At 41.8% G+C, this 20,135-nt stretch overlaps 3 protein-coding genes across 3 annotated transcripts; all 3 read left to right on the top strand.

Moving 5' to 3' along the window:
- Positions 1-3,832: 3,832 nt before the first annotated feature.
- On the top strand, positions 3,833-4,687 carry LOC112004626 (uncharacterized). Its single transcript, XM_024036867.1, has one exon. It carries the CDS (start codon positions 3,833-3,835, stop codon positions 4,685-4,687), a length of 855 nt encoding a protein of 284 aa, XP_023892635.1.
- Positions 4,688-4,991: 304 nt separating this feature from the next.
- LOC112004627 (uncharacterized) lies at positions 4,992-7,907 on the top strand. Its single transcript, XM_024036868.1, has 5 exons — positions 4,992-5,289; positions 5,500-5,689; positions 6,029-7,036; positions 7,165-7,425; positions 7,511-7,907. Exons 1-5 carry the CDS (start codon positions 4,992-4,994, stop codon positions 7,905-7,907), a joined length of 2,154 nt encoding a protein of 717 aa, XP_023892636.1.
- An 842-nt stretch (positions 7,908-8,749) lies between these two features.
- LOC112004624 (kunitz type trypsin inhibitor 104-like) lies at positions 8,750-9,584 on the top strand. Its single transcript, XM_024036864.2, has one exon. The coding sequence runs from the start codon at positions 8,829-8,831 to the stop codon at positions 9,447-9,449; it is 621 nt and encodes a 206-aa protein (XP_023892632.1). The 5' UTR covers positions 8,750-8,828; the 3' UTR covers positions 9,450-9,584.
- The last annotated feature ends 10,551 nt before the right edge of the window (positions 9,585-20,135 follow it).

Below are 20,135 nucleotides of genomic sequence, written 5' to 3'. Positions count from 1 at the left end.
AAAAAAAAAAAAAAAAAAAAAAAAAAAAAAAAAAAAAAAAACATCCAATTGAAGTAATGAAAATTTTTAAACATTTTCATAAAAGCGTCATTAATTTATCAGCGGCTCTAATAGCTCAATTTTTTTTTTTTTTTTTTTTTTTTGGAGAGAAATAGTAGGTCAAGTTGATAGAAAGGAGTTATTCAGTCATTTCTATGTAAACCAACACTTCCCACGTTGATTGGTCCCACGTGAATGATATACCATCGACGTACGTAGTTGTTGTTTTTATGGCTTGGTAGAGACTCCAGAAAAACAAATTCTGTTATACTATGAATGATATAGGTTCATTTACCAGTTAGCACTAAATTACTAATCAATCACCTTGACTATTAAATATTAGTACAAAGTGTACAACCAAAAACTTTGAAGGGGGTCGATGCCCTATTTTTTCAAAAGGTCCTCTTCTCTTGAACACCAACTTCTGAGAAAAAATTACTCTGATCATAAAAGATGGCCTAAAAAAAGCCATCTTTATCACTCTTATCGTGGATAAGTATAATATAGGTTTTTCACCTATATATCATTGTTCTGATCAACATTTACTTAAAAGCAAGCATTAAGGCAAGCATTAAAAAAATTAAAAAATTTTAAAAAAAAAGGTTTAAAACCACAAGAACAACCTGAAAATAAAAGAGCAGTCAGAAATTTACAGGGGAAGTCACTCTTAAGCTACCATAATCAAGCATAATAAGCTGCACGCTGTGCTGATAACTTCACCTTAGGAATGCAAAGAAGCACACAAGAGTGATATTGGTTCCGGCTTATCTTAGCTCATGATGTGATAGTGAAGAAGAGCCGAACCAATATCACGCCATGTCAACTTCCCTGGAAATCACTTCTTACATCTTTGTCTTGGTGTTGAGAGAGCTGAAGCCTACCTCTTATTTATAGCACGAACTGCGTAGTGCTCTTGTTACAAAGGACTAATCATAAGGAAGCAGCATAATTTAAGCGTGTGCAAAACATTAATTTAATTATCATGATCAATATTTAGGAATCCCACTAGCTAGGTCGTTTCATGTTTATCAATGGCCAGACTAAAACTATTCATCTCGCATAATCATATACTATATAATAAAAATTGTGTCATCTTATTTTGTTGCACTAAGTGAACAGTCTCTCAGTTTTTAAAAAATCTTTTTTCTCATCCTTTCTCTTTATTATGTCATGTGTGTCACACTTTAAGTACATTACATTAACATAGTTGCATTACTTGATTTTTCCAGTTGAGATAACTTGGGTTCAAATTTTCCCCTCCCTCCTTATTGTAAACAAAAAGAAAAAGAAAATATTGTCAGTTTTAGAAGGCCCAAAAAAAAAAAAAAAATACTACTTGTATTAAAATTTTTCCACTAAGTGTTTCTAATTTCTTTTTTAATTTTATTATTTATTTTATATTATTTTTAAATAATAAAAATTGGTTCTTATACGTTGTACTTACACTATGAGGTTCCATCTAAGTATTACAAATTATATGACTTAATATTTTCATGTGACTCATTATAATTTATTAAAATTATTATTAATTTTATTATTCATTATTCAATTTTAATTATTTAATTTGTAATATTTTTTTTTTTTTTTTTTTTTTGTTTATATAGAATTAATGATGCTATCTGTGTACATGTAGCATTAATTCAACAATCATATGCATGGCTATAGCTGATGATTTTTATGCCAAACTCAATTCTGTACCTCTGAAAATTTTCAGATTATTGTATTAAAAACAAAAATTCCTGAAATTTGCCCTTCCAGAAAATATACTGGCCACGCATAAAGACTGCTTAATTTATCATACATCACTTTTCTCAACAACAATATTTATATATATATATATATATATAAAATATAATACAATAATTATCATATATCACAACTTCCAACATGGTCACCAAAGCACGCTCCTCAACTATATTTCTACTGTCCTTGGATCTCCTAGGATTAATAGATCTTCATTGACAAGAGGTTGCTCGTTCAGTGAGGGTTCTTCTCTAGAAACCTTTCCCTGCTTCGTAGCACTACCGTTCCTTTCTCTGAGGAGTTATTGTCCCTGCGGATAACACTGTTATCCAAAGGCTAGCTGGGTCTTTTTCTGGGGTTACAGGGAAACACTTCTCTTTCTCCCCTACCCTCTCCAGTCCTGTTCCAATCTCTAACAAGCTTAACATGGAAGACCTGTCAAAGCAGTGGAAATCCCTTTCTCTTTCGGAGAAGGAAGGCCCTGGTTTGGCCCTGAAATCCGATCAAGCCACCATAAAGTTTCCATGGTGGCGCGATTCCTAACAAAACGCCCTCTTAACCTAGATGCCATCGCACATACCTTCAACCCCCTGTGGAGAACAAAAACGGGGTTCAGAATGAAGTTTATTGGCGACCATATTATACTATTTTCTTTCGATTCCAAAGAAGATGTCGACAGAATCCTAGCAGCAGCACCGTGGAGCTTTGATAAGCATATCATGGTAGTTTCGAAGTACGAGAATACGACTGTTGTTAGTAGCTCGGACATGATTACAGTGCCGTTTTGGGTACAGGTTCACGATATCCCGTTATGCTTTAGAAACAGAGAAGTGGCCGAACAGATTTGTGAGGCTATGGGTTCTGTGATCCAACCGGAGAACCTAAACGAGTGTGACGGAGGTAGTTTCATTCGTGTACGAGTGGCTTTAAACATCACTGTCCCCCTGTGTCGTGGTAGGCTCCTCACCCTTGAAAATGACGAGGCTCATTGGGTCTCCTTCAGGTTTGAACGCCTCCCAATCGTGTGCTACTGGTGCGGGTGCCTCACACACTCTGATAAAGATTGCGATAAATGGATCGAGAGTGAGGGATCTCTCAGAAAGGAGGATCAACATTTCGGCCCCTGGTTGAGGGCTGCACCCTTCACAGCCTCTAGGAAAGGTTTCCTATCAGTTCCGGGCTTTTATGCCCAAAAGAAAAATGAAAAACAAAATCCGAAGCAGAATGGAACACAGCACCGGGGTCGGAGCTCTTCGACAGAGATGGCGTGTGAAACCCAACATTTTTTGCCGCCGAAAAATCTGGAGGAAAAAGTAAACCATGCCTCTGACTCTGACATCCCTGGAGATGGGACAGTTTCCAACACAGTCCATTCAGAGTCCCCCTTTTTGGTTCCCCCATTGCAACCCTCCTAACCTATTTTGTTTGACTAATTGTTAGCTGAAATTGACAGAGATATCCATTGTTTTGACAGAGTAGCCCCCGGGAAAGTGGTCTCGTACGCTTATTCAACCACGGAAAATCTGGAGCCGTGTCAGCGTGGAGATACTTTCATGGTAGCTTCTCAGATTAACGTTGGAGATATCAAGAAAGATGATGACATTAAGCATGGAGGCTGTACAGTGGAAATTGAGAGGTCAAATCAAGTCCCGTTAGGTGGCAATGTTCAGATTAAAAATGGTGAGAGTGGTCTGGGTAATGGACCGGGAAAGGAGAATCTTGTTGGGCCAAAAGTTGTTAGGCCCAAATCAAGCACCAACATTTTACTTAGTGCCGACTTAGAAGTAAATAGGCCCAGAACATCTTTGAAAGACTTAACTAATGTACCTGGGCCGATACAAACCCAATAGGGTAGCCTAGGGAGCAAGTGGACTAGGCTGAGTCGTCCAGCCTATGAGCCAAAGCCTAAGGAAGCTATTTCTGTTAAGTCAAGAGATCGTCCAACAGTTGAGCCCTCTGACTCCCATGCATTAAAACGTAGAGCTGTGAGTGTACATGAAGTGGATCTTCTCCCATCAAAGGTGGCTGTTTCCCAGCCCCTCCGTCAGCCATGAATTGCTTAAGCTGGAACTGCCGAGGGCTTGGGAACCACCAGCGAGTTCCTGAGCTTTCCGATTTAGTGAAGGCAAAAGGTCCCAAGGTGATCTTCTTAATGGAAACCTGGAAGAAAAAGTCATATTTGGAGAGATTGCGATGTAGGTTGAAGTATGGTAATATGTTCATCATCCCAAGGAGGAATTTGGGGGGTGGGCTGGCTTTGTTGTGGAGCAATGATCTTAATCTGCATATTAGGACGTTCTCTCCGCGGCATATCGATGCTGTGATAAATCTAGGAATTGATGACGCCTGGCGCTTTACGGGGTTTTACGGAGCTCCTGAAGTGGCCAACCGGGAAGATTCTTGGTCAGTGTTGCGACACCTTGGTTTGCAATTTGTTTTGCCATGGGTGTGTGTCGGGGATTTCAACAAAATCACAAGAGTGGATGAGAAATCGGGAGGGGCTGTCCGCCCTGAGAAACAGATGCAAGACTTCAGAGATTGTTTGGATGTTTGTGGTCTCAAGGACCTGGGTTATTTGGGCCTGCCTTTTACCTGGTGTAACAGAAGATACAATGAGGCTCTAGTATGGGTTCGCCTAGATAGAGCGGTGGCAACGGCAGATTGGATTCTTAAATTCCCCACGGCTTGTCTCCACCACTTGCCAGGATCGTCCTCTGACCACAAGCCTTTATGGCTTGTCTCAGATGACCTTCAAACTCGGTTTAATCGAGCTCAGAAACCATTTAGGTTCGAGGCTATATGGCTCAAAGACGAGCGATGCGAAGGTGTAGTCCACTCGGTTTGGGATAAGAGCTCAAGCGGGGACCCAGTGAGCAAGGTACTGAGGAAGGTTGGAGTGTGCTAGACACAACTTAAGCTTTGGGAAAAAAATGTTTTTTGGGAATGTCCGTATGGCTTTGGCACAAAACAGAAAGTTACTGATTACGGCAGAAGGCGATTCCATGGCTGGTAGGAATCATGCTCGGGTTAAATTTCTCTCTGAGGAAATTTCAAGGCTAATGGACTGTGAAGAATGTTTATGGAGTCAGAGGTCAAAAACAGAGTGGCTAAGGTACGACGACCAAAATACAAAGTACTTCCACTGCCGTGCAACTGAGAGAAATAAAAAGAACTTTATTTCGGGACTGGAAAATGCACAAGGGGAGTAGATGGAGGGGGAGGAACAGATTGGGGAAATGCTGACTTGCTGCTATTCAAATCTTTTTGCCACAGTCAACCCAACAGAGTTGGATTCAGTGCTTAGCGGAGTGCAACCAAAGGTGTCTGATTCTATGAATACTGAGCTGCTCAAACCTTTTAGAATGGAGGAGGTGCACATAGCTCTCAAGCAAATGAAACCGGATACAGCCCCAGGACCGGACGGTCTCCCTCCCTTATTCTATAAAAATTTCTGGGATAAGGTGGGAAGGGAGGTATCAGAAGCAGTCCTTTCAATGCTTAATTCAGGTACCCTACCTCCAAACTTAAACCACACTTTCATTTATTTGATACCAAAAATTAAAAGCCCCAGGAAAGTTACTGAATTTCGGCCGATCAACTTGTGTAATGTGTTATATAAACTGATTGCCAAGGTCTTGGCAAACCGGTTAAAACCCATGCTGCCTATTCTGATCTCAGAGACTTAAAGTGCCTTTATGTCCGAAAGGCTTATTACAGATAATATTCTCATAGCACATGAGACGCTGCACTACTTGAAGACCAAAAGAACGGGAAAAACAGGTTACATGTCCATGAAGCTTGATATGTCCAAAGCTTACGACCGAGTTGAATGGGTCTATTTAGAAAAGATTATGGAGAGAATGGGGTTTGACAAAAAATGGATCAACCTGATTACTATGTGTATCCGGTCAGTTACATACTCAATCATGCTTAACGGTCAACCCCACGGCTTGATTACTCCAACTAGGGGGCTTCGTCAAGGCGATCCACTTTCGCCTTATCTTTTTTTGCTAGTGACGGAAGGATTGCATGCTCTGTTTGAAGAAGCCAAGGATAATGGAGAAATAGAGGGAGTCTCTTTATGCCTGGCTGGCCCGTGCATTTCCCACCTACTATTCGCTGATGATAGTTTAGTCTTCTGTAAAGCCACAGTTGTAGAAAGTGTGAAGGTTCAATCCATCCTATATAAATACGAGCATGCGTCTAGATAGAGTATTAATAGGGGCAAGACTAACCTTTTTTTCAGCTCCAATACCCGCCCAGAGGTTCAAGCAGCCATTAAAACCTTCCTTGGGATATCGGCAATTCAGAGGTATGAACAGTATTTAGGTTTGCCATCCTTGGCTGGTAAAGCAAAGAAGAAGTCCTTTAGTCTCATCAAGGAAAGGATTTGGAAGAAGCTGAAGGGGTGGAAGGAGAAGCTTTTATTGCAGGCCGGTCGTGAAATTCTTCTCAAGGCGGTCATCCAAGCGATTCCTACTTTCACTATGTCTTGTTTTAAGTTGCCAAAAGGGCTGATCAGCAAAATTGAGACCTTAATAAGAAAGTTCTGGTGGGGTTATAGAGGGGAACAAAAGAAGATCCACTGGATTAGTTGGGGAAAATTATGCCAACCCAAAAAGGAGGGTGGGATGGGTTTCAAAGAGTTGATCAAGTTTAATGACTCTTTGCTGGCTAAACAGATTTGGAGGCTCGGAAATAATGAGGGGTGTCTTTTCCATAGAGTGTTCAAAGCTAAGTTCTTCCCTAACTGTTCGGTCTACGATTGTGAGGTCTCTACAAAGGGTTCATATGCTTGGAAAAGCATCATTCAGGCAAAACATGTTATGGAGTTGGGCTCGGTTTGGAGGATAGGGGATGGAAAATCAGTGAAGATTAGGGGAGATAGGTGGCTTCCACAAAATTCAGCCTTAAAAATTGTGTCCCCAGTCGCGGTCTTGCCACCTGGGGCAATGGTGTGTGACATTATTGACCAAAAAGAGCATCAGTGGATATCAAAATTGATCGCCCAAGAATTTTTACCCTATGAAGCCAACATAATAAAAGGTATCCCTCTAAGTGACCGAAATATCCCAGACAAACAGGTGTGGCATGCCTCAACTCATGGGGTCTATACAACCCAGTCTGCTTACAAGTTGCTGGCTCTGGCAGAGAGGAATAAGGTCCCAACTTGTTCAACAAACAGAAGTTCTAGCAATATTTGGAGGGAAATATGGAGTTTGCAGGTACCGTATAAGGTCAGGCACTTAATTTGGTGAGCAGCAAATGAAGCACTTCCAACCTTGTGCAATCTGCAGAGAAGGAGGGTGGTCCAAACAGCCTACTGCCAAAATTGTAAGGCTGCTTGTGAGGATACCGTTCACGTGTTATGGGGTGCCACAGGCTGGTGGTTGTTTGGGAGAAGGATGCAGAACTAATGAAGTGTACAAGACACAAGTTCTCGGTGTTTGCTGATCTATTGGAATTGATATTCTCTCTAAGGGACCGAACTGATGTAAACCTCCTTTGCATAATCATGTGGCAAATCTGGAATAGAAGAAACTCGGCTAGAGTTGGGGATTCAATTGTTGAGTACCACCACATTCGGGCCAAAGCAGAGGCGTTCTTGCTGGACTTTCAAACGGCCCAGGTGCTTGAGCAACGGTTGCCAATGGTTTGCACAAGTGCAGGTAGGTGGAGGCCCCACAACCCCCCTATATAAAATTAATTTTGATGGGGCCCTGTTTAGCGATCTCGGGACTGCTGGCTTGGGTGTGGTGATCCGTGACTGGCGTGGGCAAGTGGTGGGAGCACTGGCTGAACGCATCCCAATCCCTAAGTCTGCTGCGACAGTTGAAGCTCTTGCATGTCGCAGAGCCCTTCATTTTGCGAATGAGTTTCGCATTAGAGAGTTCGTTTGTGAAGGAGACGCGGAAGTAATCATAAAAGCTTTACTATCAATGGAGGCTGTCCACCCTGAATATGGTCACGTGCTGCAGGACTCTCTTGTCTTAGCAAATGGTTTTAAAGTTTGCAAGTTTGTGCACATCAAACGTGTAGGTAACTCGGTTGCCCATTTTCTCGCCAGACGCTCTAAGTCAGGCATGAGCTACAGGTTTGGCGTGAGGCCATTCCTGAGGATATAGCTCCCCTTGTAATGAGGGATTTCTTGTAATTTCCCTCCTTTTCCTTTGTTTCTTAATATAGCTTGGCCCTCGGGTTTGGATTCTCAAAAAAGAAAAAAAATTTCTACTGTCCTTTAATTTCCAATTTAATTTTTTTACCAAAACAAAGAGTTGCTCATAACACATCCTCGATCGCACGTTTATTATTAAACTTTTTATCTAAAGAAAAAATGTAGATAGAGTTGTTGAACATATATACCTATCTTGGTTTAGATAAATACGTTGGTAATTAAAGTCTAGATTAATAGTACTTATTTCAAACTTCGTAAACCAATACCCCAGTAGGTAAATATTAAAGATTAACAGTATATTTTCGCCAAAAATAAACATTAAAATAAAGAGTTGACTATCTAGAACTTAACCATGTTTTGAGGCTAACCAAGAAATGTCCATGCATAGTTAGTGGCTTCAAGTCCTATACAATGTGTGAATAGGTAACCAAGGGACAATTCAAACATTCTAAAAAGGTGGTCTCGGTCATGTATCCAAATTGAAAAAGTGTGCATGTACGGCTAGGCTTCTGACTTTTTCCCTGTACTTGGGTTCAACTTCTTACAAGTATAACTTTCTGCCCAGTGTTGTATAGAAATGACCAAGACCTTACATGTGCAGGTTGCAAATGTCTTGGCCCTTATCGTGTTTAATGCTATTAATGACATCCGTAAGTTACAAGTAATTCTCAAGAGGATAAGCTTTCATGGACTTTTTTATTCATCATATCTCAACCCGTCAAGATCTAAATGACGTGCCACATATCACCGCACCAAATAGTATAAATACCATGCCAAGGCCGTTGGCAAAACACCAAATATCCTTATACAAGTTCAAAAACTACAAACCCCAGAGAGCAAATTCTTAGTTTTTTGTGAGCAATCCTTGAAAATGAAGTCGATGAGATTGATTGGAAGCCTTAGCTGCATAATGCTAGTGATGGCCATATCAGCAGTAGCTCAACCATCATCCTCACCCACACCGGTGCTTGACAGTGCCGGACGGCCTCTTCAACGTGGTGTAGAATACTACATCAATCCTGCTATTACTGACAGTGGGGGTCGTTTCACCTTGATTAATCGAAATGGCTCATGCCCCTTTTATGTTGGGCAGGAAAATGTTTCAGGCTTAGAAGGTCTCCCTGTCATCTTCACACCTTTCGTGGAGGGAGAGACAGTGATTAGGGAGAATAGGGACTTCAGGGTTGCTTTCTCAGCGGCCACAATCTGTGTTCAGTCGACTGCATGGAAGTTAGGCGAGAAGGACCCCGAGTCTAATAGGAGATTAATTGTCACCGGAGAAGATCAAAGCTCACGAAGAACCGCAAATTACTTCCGGATAGAGAAAGCTAGTGTTGGAGGTGATATCTACCAGATTTCATGGTGTCCTACAGATGTTTGTCCTACTTGTAGGTTTGACTGCGGTATTGCTGGTCACTTGGTTGAGAATGGGAAGAGGTTGTTAGCCTTGGATGGTAATGTGATTCCTGTTACCTTTGAGAGGAAGGCTTAAACTTATTAGTCCTCCTTATTATTGAAAGGTAGAGTAAGTAAATGGAGTTAAAGGGTAGGCATGTGTTTTGTAACTCCATTGGGAGGTTGTGATTATATTTTCAATAAAGAAAAATAAGGTAAATGTTATGTTTTAGATCTCTCTCTAATGTATGTGTATTCATTTGTGTTGACATAAATCTCTTATTTCTATAGGCAAAGATGAGTTGTTTTATATTTACCATTCTTCATTTTATTTATTCCTATTACTTTTTTTTAATGAAAAATTCCATTAACCAGAAAAAGAAATTATATCTCTCATCAACACATCCCAAACAGCTTGAGGATAGGACTGATTACAACACAATAAGGACCTCAAAGGAAATGCAAATTTGGCATAACATGCACTATTCATTTTTTTCATTTGCCTCTCTTCAAACCCAGCAGAAATTGCAGCATTCAAAAGAGCTTCTAAGCTCAGTTACATTACTTAATTATCATATTGATACATGCTAAAAAACATAATAGCTAGGTAATAGTGGTGGCAATGTTTCACCCAACACAATTACGGCACAAATTTTTTAGGTTCAATGTTTACTGCAAATGTGTTTATGTGGAAGTGGGTTGAGATTGATAAATAGGTCAATTTTGAGTTAACTTGCATAATCCACAATTTACCAAAAATGACCAAATTTATATAAATAAATGTTATTTTTATCTATCATAAATTTTAAATCTAAATATAGTTAACTAATTAAATAGTTTTGATGGTTATATTGAGTTTCAAATATAAGTACTTCAATAATTAACTACAAGAAAAAAGATTTATTGTAACAAAATTTTTTGTTGCAATAAATGATTGTTGCAATAAAAAAAAAATTGTTGTCAACTGTTGCAATAAGCTTTTGTTGCAATAAAAGATTTTTAGTAATTTTTTAAATAAGGTTATTGCAACAAAATAAATCATTGCTATAACTTATTTCAACACAGTTAAATAATTTTTGATAGCGAATGTTGTTCAATTAATGTGTTTGGTTTAGTAAAACGACAAATTTCATGACTTGTAATATTGTTTGAGTTGCAAAGTTTTGCTCAGAAGTACAAGATCAATTATCCAACGAGCAACTTAAGAAAAAGATGTGTTCGGTTTTTCATTAGGCCTTCAACTCCCCTTCGGTCAATACAAGCTTGGTTCTCGGCACACTCTTGTTGACTGTTCGGTCAAACAAAAATCTAGATTCCTGATATGTTTTATATAGTCAACTACTAACTTGGAACCCATGATCTACATGCTAAACTATATATACAAGGTCACAATATAGCCAACCAAAACAAAGATTTGAGAGATTTTTGAAGGCTTGTGTTGTGTGCCACCATAGAGAGGTCAAAAACCTCTATTCACCACAAGTGTGAGTATAAAAAGCAAATCTAAAGACGAAGTCCTTATTTCCTAATCAAGGTTGAAGCCGCAAAGTATCATCACAATATAATTATTGTGGAGTCAAATTTTTAAGGTGATCCTTGAAGTCATAGATATGGTTCCTGAGGAAGGTTTCTAATTAGAAGAGCTCAAGTGGCTTAGAGCAAATTGTGGGATCACATCTATAAGTATCTACATATTGAGTAGCAATAAGGGATTTGGTTAAGTCTCAATTGTAATAATTCAATCCTAATATTGATATTTTCCTTGAGGTTATGGTTAACCCCACTAGTAGTTTTTTCTATTAATGTATTAATTTTGGTGAAATTATTTAGTAGTTTAATTTCAAAACTTGAAATTTGTATTTACAGCTTGGTTAAAACATGCAGGTAAGAAGCTAAATGTTGTTGATGCAGCAGGTTGGATGAAATATACTTCAATGGTAGTTGGTCATGACCAATCCTACTGAGAGCCATGAAAAAAACTTAAGATAGAAGTTTTAGGGGTTTGGGAAGGATCAAGATCCTCTAGAGTTTCTATAAGGTACTAGACAATGTAAAGTTCTTTAAATCCACGCCATCCACTTAAAATAAAATATTAAGATTATGCTACATCATGAATCCACTAACAAAAACTTAACAAAAGTAAAATTTTTCCATAAAATGTTCAAAATCATTCACGATAAAACAAAAAAAGCAAAATTTGTACCTCTAGAAAATTCAGGCCACAAAAACAACTCCATTGTCAGCTACCATCTTTAATCAAACTCTACGACCAAACCCATCAACTCCAACCGAACTCCATAAACAAAATTGGCCATCGATAATGATTCTATCATCGAAGATCAAAAGTGGATGAAGAAAGGGGATTTTTTGGGTTTTACCGTGAATGATTTAAACTTTTTATATAGGGGAAATATTACATTTGTTTTAATGTTTCTGTTAGTGGATCCATGATGTGGCATAAACTTAACCTTTTATTTTGAGTGGATAGTGAGAATTTAAATAACTCTATATGGTAGAGTACCTTGGGAACTTTAAAGGATTTTAATTCGTTTGGGAACTCTCGATCAGTTTGTACATTACACATGCTAGTGTAGGAAGAAGAGCCAAGGTTGTTTTCCTGATGAAGCTAAGCGTTTCACATATGGATTTGGACAAACTGAGGTTGGGATTTCAAAATGGGTTAATACTTAATAGTTTCATCTTTCAAGTGCAACGCAAGGTGCAGGACTCACTGTTCTTTGCAAGTTTGAGTGTGAGAAGTGCGGATGGTATATCATTCACATGAAACCAAACCACGGGAGAAGTGTTGGTTTACATAGAAATGACTGATCAATAACGCCTTTCTATCAACTTAAGCTGTTAAGAGTTCAATTTTATTTTATTTTATTTATTTAATTTTTGGAATTGATGATGGTATCTGTGTACATGCAGCATTAATTCAAGAATCATATGCATGTCTATGGCCTATAGCTGATGATTTTTATGTCAAACACAGTTCTGAAACTCTATGAAATTTATTCAGATTATTATGTTAAAAACTATCTTCCTGAAATTTGCTCTTCCAGAAAATGTACTAGCCACGGCGCAAGATGACTGCTTAATTTATCATACATCACTTTTCTCAACCAAAAAAATTTATATAAATATTGATATATATATATATATATTTATATAAATTGGAGGCTGGGTCCGACCTGTGGAAGGCGGAGAACGTGTATTATCCTCCCGCTATCCGTGAGGCTGCCCCTGAGAACCCTGAGGTTGGGGAGATTACTGAAGAAGTGCGGGCAGCTGAACTGGGGGAGCATTCGAGTGGGGAGGTATCCCCAAAGATAGTGGAGATCCCTTCCGATGATCCAGCCCCCACCACTGAGGAAGTAGCTGCTCTCGCCGTACCCCTGCAGACTATCCCCTCAGGCCAGGGCTCGGAGGGGTCAGGGGCTGCCTTTGTCCAACCGGGGCGAGAGGAGTAGGCTCCCCGGCGTCTCGGCTCGTCCTGCTTTCACGTTGTTATTTTATTTTGTTATACTTTCCTTCTATGTACTGTGGCTCCTGCCATGCAATTTTTACGAACTCATCGTTGTAATGCGAATTTGATTTCCCTTTACTTGAATTGCTTATTTGTGTACACGCTGCCTGCTTTTCCTTTCTTCCTTAGATCCGTATAACTTTAGCTTGAATTGCATGTTGGTCAGTTGCACCAGTAACGATGATAAGGAGAGAGAACGTATGCATGGGCACCTCTCTCGCGTCTCAAGGGCCCATGGGGCTTGGTCCTCTCCTAACTTGGGATGTTTTGTAGTTGGCCTCCCTGTAGGCCTGAGTCCGAGGGCCATGCGACGCCCCTGTTCTGTTCGGCGCAACGGTCTGATTGAGCGGTTGGTTTCCCCATAGGCCTAAGTCCGAGGACAATGCAGTGCCTTGGTTTTGTCTAACGCTTTAATTTCTCTGTAAGTATCTAGTTTCCCCATAGGCTTGAGTCCGAGGACCATGCAATACCTTGGTTCTGTCTAGTACCCAGGTATAGAGGAGCGAGTAATTTCCCCATAGGCCTGAGTTCGAGGACCATGCAGTGCCTTGGTTCTGTCTAACGCTTTCATTTCTCTGTAAGTATCTAGTTTCCCCATAGGCTTGAGTCCAAGGACCATGCAATACCTTGGTTCTGTCTAGTACCCAGGTATAGAGGAGCGAGTAGTTTCCCTATAGGGCTGAGTCCGAGGACCATGCAGTACCTTGGTTCTGTCTAACGCTTTGATTTTTGTAAGTATCTAGTTTCCCCATAGGCTTGAGTCCGAGGACCATGCAATACCTTAGTTCTGTCTAGTACCCAGGTATAGGGGAGCGAGTAGTTTCCCCATAGGCCTGAGTCCGAGGACCGTGCAGTACCTTGGTTCTGTCTAACGCTTTCATTTCTCTGTAAGTATCTAGTTTTCCTATAGGCTTGAGTCCAAGGACCATGCAACACCTTGGTTCTGTCTAGTACCCAGGTATAGAGGAGCGAGTAGTTTCCCCATAGGCCTGAGTCCGAGGACCATGCAGTGCCTTGGTTCTGTCTAACGCTTTCATTTCTCTGTAAGTATCTAGTTTCCCCATAGGCTTGAGTCCGAGGACCATGCAATACCTTGGTTCTGTCTAGTACCCAGGTATAGAGGAGCGAGTAGTTTCCCCATAGGCCTGAGTCCGAGGATCATGCAGTGCCTTGGTTCTGTCTAACGCTTTCATTTCTCTGTAAGTATCTAGTTTCCCATAGGCTTGAGTTTGAGGACCATGCAATACCTTGGTTCTGTCTAGTACCCAGGTATAGGGAGCGAGTAGTTTCCCCATAGGCCTGAGTCCGAGGACCGTGCAGTGCCTTGGTTCTGTCTAACGCTTTCATTTCTCTGTAAGTATCTAGTTTCCCCAAAGGCTTGAGTCCGAGGACCATGCAATACCTTGGTTCTGTCTAGTACCCAGGTATAGAGGAGCGAGTAGTTTCCCCATAGGCCTGAGTCCGAGGACCGTGTAGTGCCTTGGTTCTGTCTAACGCTTTCATTTCTCTGCAAGTATCTAGTTTCCTCATAGGCTTGAGTCCGAGGACCGCAATACCTTGGTTTTGTCTAGTACCCAGGTATAGGGGAGCGAGTAGTTTCCCCATAGGCCTGAGTCCGAGGACCGTGCAGTGCCTTGGTTCTGTCTAACGCTTTCATTTCTCTGTAAGTATCTAGTTTCCCCAGAGGCTTGAGTCCGAGGACCATGCAATACCTTAGTTCTGTCTAGTACCCAGGTATAGAGGAGCGAGTAGTTTCCCCATAGGCCTGAGTCCGAGGACCGTGCAGTGCCTTGGTTCTGTCTAACGCTTTCATTTCTCTGTAAGTATCTAGTTTCCCCATAGGCTTGAATCCGAGGACCATGCAATACCTTGGTTCTGTCTAGTACCCAGGTATAGAGGAGCGAGTAGTTTCCCCGTAGGCCTGAGTCCGAGGACCGTGCAGTGCCTTGGTTCTGTCTAACACTTTCATTTCTCTGGAAGCAGGGGTTTGTCTTCGGATCGCTCTACTGGAGATTATTCTTCCTTGAGCCAGATTTTGATCTTACACGTGGCGCTGATCTCGACTCCAGCTCGAGCCCCCATTTCTTCACTTACGAAGCGTCCCTTGGCCGTTCGTGTTCCGTGCTTGACGTTTCGGTGCGCGAGACGCGCCCTCATTAATATCCTTGTGAATTAGCACAAATCCAACGGTCTACGGTCCCCTTGGAATTCGGTGGCCTCATAATTAGCACTGTTGACAACTCTCTTTTGAGTTCTACGTGAGTTAATTCTCACCAACATTTATCCCCTATATAAGGCTCTTCGGGGGAAAGGTTTCTTCACACACCATGAACCTCCCAACACAAACAGAAAGAACACACCCCTTCAGCTCCTTTGATAACCTCGCCGGAATCGTGACTGGATTCAGTAGATATGGGGCGGCTTTGGGCGGGTGTGAGGGCATCAGTGCCAAGAGCCATTATGGCCGCAGCCCCCACTGGGCTTCCAGTGCGGCAGAGTTCAGGCGTAACCCCGATGGTGCCACGCATGGTGGCCCGGAGGGATGTCATTGGAGTACCTAATGTCTCTCCTCGGAGCGCACCCCCGACGGAGGAGATGTGTGAATTCACGTCACGGCCGGTGCCCGAGTGTTGCGTCTCTGACAACCAACGCTCGTGAGGAGTGGAGAGAATCAAGGGAACATCATGAGGGAGGGTGTCCCGGGGCGCCTGCATTCGCTCCTCACTTTGTTCAAGCTCCGCCGCTCCTAGAAAGGAGTTGTTGGTAGCCTTGAAACAAGTTGGCCCTCCCCCTTCCCTGCTTTTAGTGTCAAGTTCTCCCATTCTCTTGATGCCAATAAAAGCACGGGTTGACACTTCCCTCCAGCTAGTTTTAGGGAATTATAGGGTCCACCTAGGCCTCTGATTGTAGAACTAGCTGGTAGGAACAGTTGTAATGCATGCCTGCCTGAGCCTCTGATTGTAATCTGTAACTTTTTTTTTTAATGAAATAATATCAAGCTAGTTTTATCTTTCTGCTGTGTTCCTCTTTTCTTTTCTTTTTTTTTTTTTTTTTGGCGCACCACCAATCTTTCATAGAACGACTACTTAGAACCGTCGCCCGTTGCACCGGCCGGTGCGCTAATCCTCCCACAGACGGCGCCAATTGTAGGGTCAGTTTTCTTGTAGCCTAAGCCAAAAGAAATTGGTTATAGGCCCAACGAACCAGAACAATAAATTTGTAGAGAGTGGGTTGAAGGTTTAGGCGCCACGGCGTTTAGAAGCCTGAACATCTTTTACTTTTATTGAAGAAACCCTTGGAACGATTTACAACTAGGAGATGCTCCTCGGCCATGGCCGAGGAGGCTTTTTTCTCCAAAAAACCCCCCTCCCTGCAGTTTGCTTGTCTCTCTTATATACTACTCTCTTCCTCTTCCTGTTGATCGTTCATTCCTCTCCTCTAGCCGCCTGTCCCATCAGAGGTCGTATCTGTGCTCAAGTCGTTCACCCTGATCGATGTAGCCCTGCCCAGGGGTTGCGTCCCCATTAATGCAGCCAGAAGGGTTAGGTGAACGTATTAAGTGCTGAGGTGACAACTGGCTCTGGGTCTGTCCCCCTCCCCTATAGTTATCCTTAGTATGCCGAGGACGAGGGGATCCTCGGCGCGGATCCAAAGAAGGGTTTGCTCCCAAATTGGCCTTGGGTAGTCATCCCTCCTCGGACTGGGTCATTTGGGCCTGGCTTGGAGTGAGCCGTGGCTGTACGATTTCCTGGCCCCACAGAGCCTACATGTTCACACATTTTTTTATAAATATATTATTATGTTTAGGTTTAACTTGTTTAATAGTTGAGTTAAGTCTAAACCTGGATTTGATATTGAGTTGCTTGCTAGACAGACAAATATAAACAAGCTTTATCTTAACCAAAGTCAGTTATTCTTAAACAACTCAATTCACTTATGGACCCGTCAATTAAGCATGCCTACTTGCGCATGCTTTGGTTCCTGGTTTCTTTGGGCCTAAGGGTTAATGTCGCATTGGGTTTTCCTAGTCTAATCGGGTATTAGGCCGAGACATGGGCCATTTTGTGTACTAGAAATGATTCTTCATCTTTAAGTGATACCCCTCCCTATCTTCTTTGTAAGTGTAATATTGGGTTGGGTTAGGTAGGATTAGGTTCACAGCAAGTCGCAACCCGACCTGATAAACAACAAATGAAGGGCTTCGATGGATTCCCCTCGTTCTTGTTTAGTTCCTTTTCCATCATGAATTTTAAGTGGGCCTTACAATAACACCTCAATCACCAATTTTCAAGTGGGCCAATGACGAAGAAAAGAAAAAACCCACAGCGCAATAAAAAGTGAACGAAATTCAGAAATTTTGACCACTGTATANATATATATATATATATTTATATAAATGAATAAAAATAATAATTATCGTATATCACAACTACTTCCAACTTGGCCACAAAGCACACTCCTTAACTGTATTTCTACTGCCCTTTAATTACCAATTTAATTTTTTTTACCAAAACAAAGAGTTGCTCATAACATGTATAAGCTTTTTTTTTTTTTTTGGTCTGATATATAATTTTATTCTAATTTAATCTAAGTGTATGTATTTGAAGCTCATTTATAGAGACTTGAACCTTGGCCTCTGTCCCCCCCTTCCTCATACCCCACAAGCATTTATATTTATAAGATCCAATCAAGAGTTAGTCTTTTTTTTTTTTTTAATCTCTTTAAAAAATTATTTTCAAGCGCTTTCTCAATATATTTTTAAAAGGACCCAAAATTATCTTCGATCATGCCAGCCATTTGTATTCGATAGATACTTCCCTTTTTTCCTTTTGTTGCATTGTATGTAACGTAGTTGTGGTCCTTTATTCTATTATCATTCTTCTTCTTTTTTTTGATGAGTTCTATTATCATTCTTTGTTGAATACTTGAATAAATGTATAAATAAAACTTAAGTTCGTGCACTTAAGGCATGTAGGTTCAATTTTTGCGCCATAATTCGTGGGGAGGCTCCTTCAATCAAGCTTAGGTTAAACTAATAATGCATATCTCGGTACGCAACCCCAAAACCTCGTCAGCCTTCCAAAAAAAAAAAAAAAAAAAAAACCCAAAACCTCATCACAATCAACCAAATTATTTCATCCTTATCAATTTGCTTTCTTGGATATATATGTTATCTTGTACCAAATTTATCTACAATTTTGACCTAACATAATATTACCCAATGTGAGGCCGGAATAATTCAATTAAAATATAACTATATTTTTAGATAAATATACATTTTTTTTTGAAAGGGAAGATAAATATACATATTAAAATATAACATTATTAGCTAAATTGAGCCTGTAGGGTCAGTTTTCTTGTAGCCTAAGCCCAAAAGAAATTGGTTATAGGCCCAACGAACCCAGAACAATAAATTTGTAGAGAGTGGGTTGAAGGTTTAGGCGCCAATCGGCGTTTTAGAAGCCTGAACATCTTTTACTTTTATTGAAGAAACCCTTGGAACGATTTACAACTAGAAGATGCTCCTCGGCCATGGGCCGAGGAGGCTTTTTTCTCCAAAAAACCCCCCTCCCTGCAGTTTGCTTGTCTCTCTTATATACTACTCTCTTCCTCTTCCTGTTGATCGTTCATTGGCCTCTCCTCTGGCCGCCTGTCCCATCAGAGGTCATATCTGTGCTCAAGTGGTTCACCCTAATCGATGTAGCCCTGCCCGGGGTTGCGTCCCCATTAATGCGGCCAGAAGGGTTAGGTGAACGTATTAAGTGCTGAGGTGACAACTGGCTCTGGGTCTGTCCCCCTCCCCTATAGTTATCCTTAGTATGCCGAGGACAAGGGGATCCTCGGCGCGGATCCAAAGAAGGGTTTGCTCCCTAAATTGGCCTTGGGTAGTCATCCCTCCTCGGACTTGGCCATTTGGGCCTGGCTTGGAGTGGGTCGTGGTTGTACGATTTCCTGGCCCACAAAAGCCCCTCAAAATCTTGCTGCACGCATCCTTGGGCGGGGAGGAGGATTTTGACATCCTCGGCCTCAACCCCCCCACCCCTCGTTAGTGCTAGGGCCCATTCACCTACCAAGGGCACGTCGTTGACGCTTCGGAGCACGTAACGTGTCCATCATTAAATCCAGGCGGCTCTGTGCTCCCTACGTCCAAGGAGGAGTTATCCATCCAACGGTGGAGATTCGTCTGGCATTTATGAGCGGGAAAATCTGCATGGCTCCTCGATCTGGGGTATAAATACCCGTACGAACTGCTTCTTCCTATTCCTTATTTGTAATCGAGGATATTCGTGTGCCCTTCCCGAGTTCAGACACCCCTTTACTAGCACCTCCAGTACAAAAGCCTGTCTGAGGAGCCCTTTCTCTTTCCTGTAAGTCGCTCTCTCTTTGGCCCCTCTTTCTCGTTACCCTTTTTTCTGCTTCGCCTGTTCTTTCTTAGTTCTTTTAGTCATCTACTAGGATGGGTAGGTTTAAGAAATACGTTGATACTGAGGAGGCGATGGAGAAATTCATCACCGACTATAAAATTCCCAGCAATGTGAATCTGAGACATTGTGAGGATAGGGAATGGTGCATATACAAGCAGGAGGGCGAGGTGCTAATTCCCGTAGTCGCCTTCCTTGAAGGGGGATGACGATCCCCATGGGGTCGGTGTCGAGGGATTACCTCATGCACTTTCGGTTGGCCCCCACCCAGTGTGGGATAAATGTCTTTAGGATTCTGGGCTGTGTGGACGCCCTGAATGAGAAGATGGGGCTGAGGCTGACCCACCATGACGTGAATTGGTGCTATAATCTTCAGCTTCTTAAGGGCCATTCGTATTACCTGAAAACGAGGGACGACAGGGTGCGGCTCATTCAGTGCCTTCCCGAGTCCAGCAAGGGGTTCTATGAGGATTTCCTCATTGTGTCGGGGGAGTGGCATGATGGCCTTCACTGCCCAACAACAGAGGGCACACCAGGTGGGGCAGTGAGGGACAGATAGGGTTTCAAGCTCTCGTCACTTTTCTTCACCCCCCTTTCTTTTTCACTAATGTCCTGGTACTTTCCGTTTGCAGACCTGCACGCCTTCCAGCGTCACTTCCATCTGATCAACCGGGCAGACTTGCAAAAGGTGTTAAGAGCGCCGGTGTACATAAACGAGGACGACAACCAGGTTAGGGCCGCCCACATAATTTAGGGTTATACACCTACCCAGAAATCGTTCCCGGTTCTGAAGCACGTCATCCTTGCCAACGATCCTCGGCTCCAGAGGATT

Source organism: Quercus suber, unplaced genomic scaffold (assembly GCF_002906115.3).
Source record: "Quercus suber isolate HL8 unplaced genomic scaffold, Cork oak 2.0 scaffold_229, whole genome shotgun sequence".
Taxonomy (NCBI): Eukaryota; Viridiplantae; Streptophyta; class Magnoliopsida; order Fagales; family Fagaceae; genus Quercus; species Quercus suber.
The sequence above is the reverse complement of the archived record's forward strand: the minus strand, read 5'-3'. Positions and strand labels throughout refer to the sequence as shown.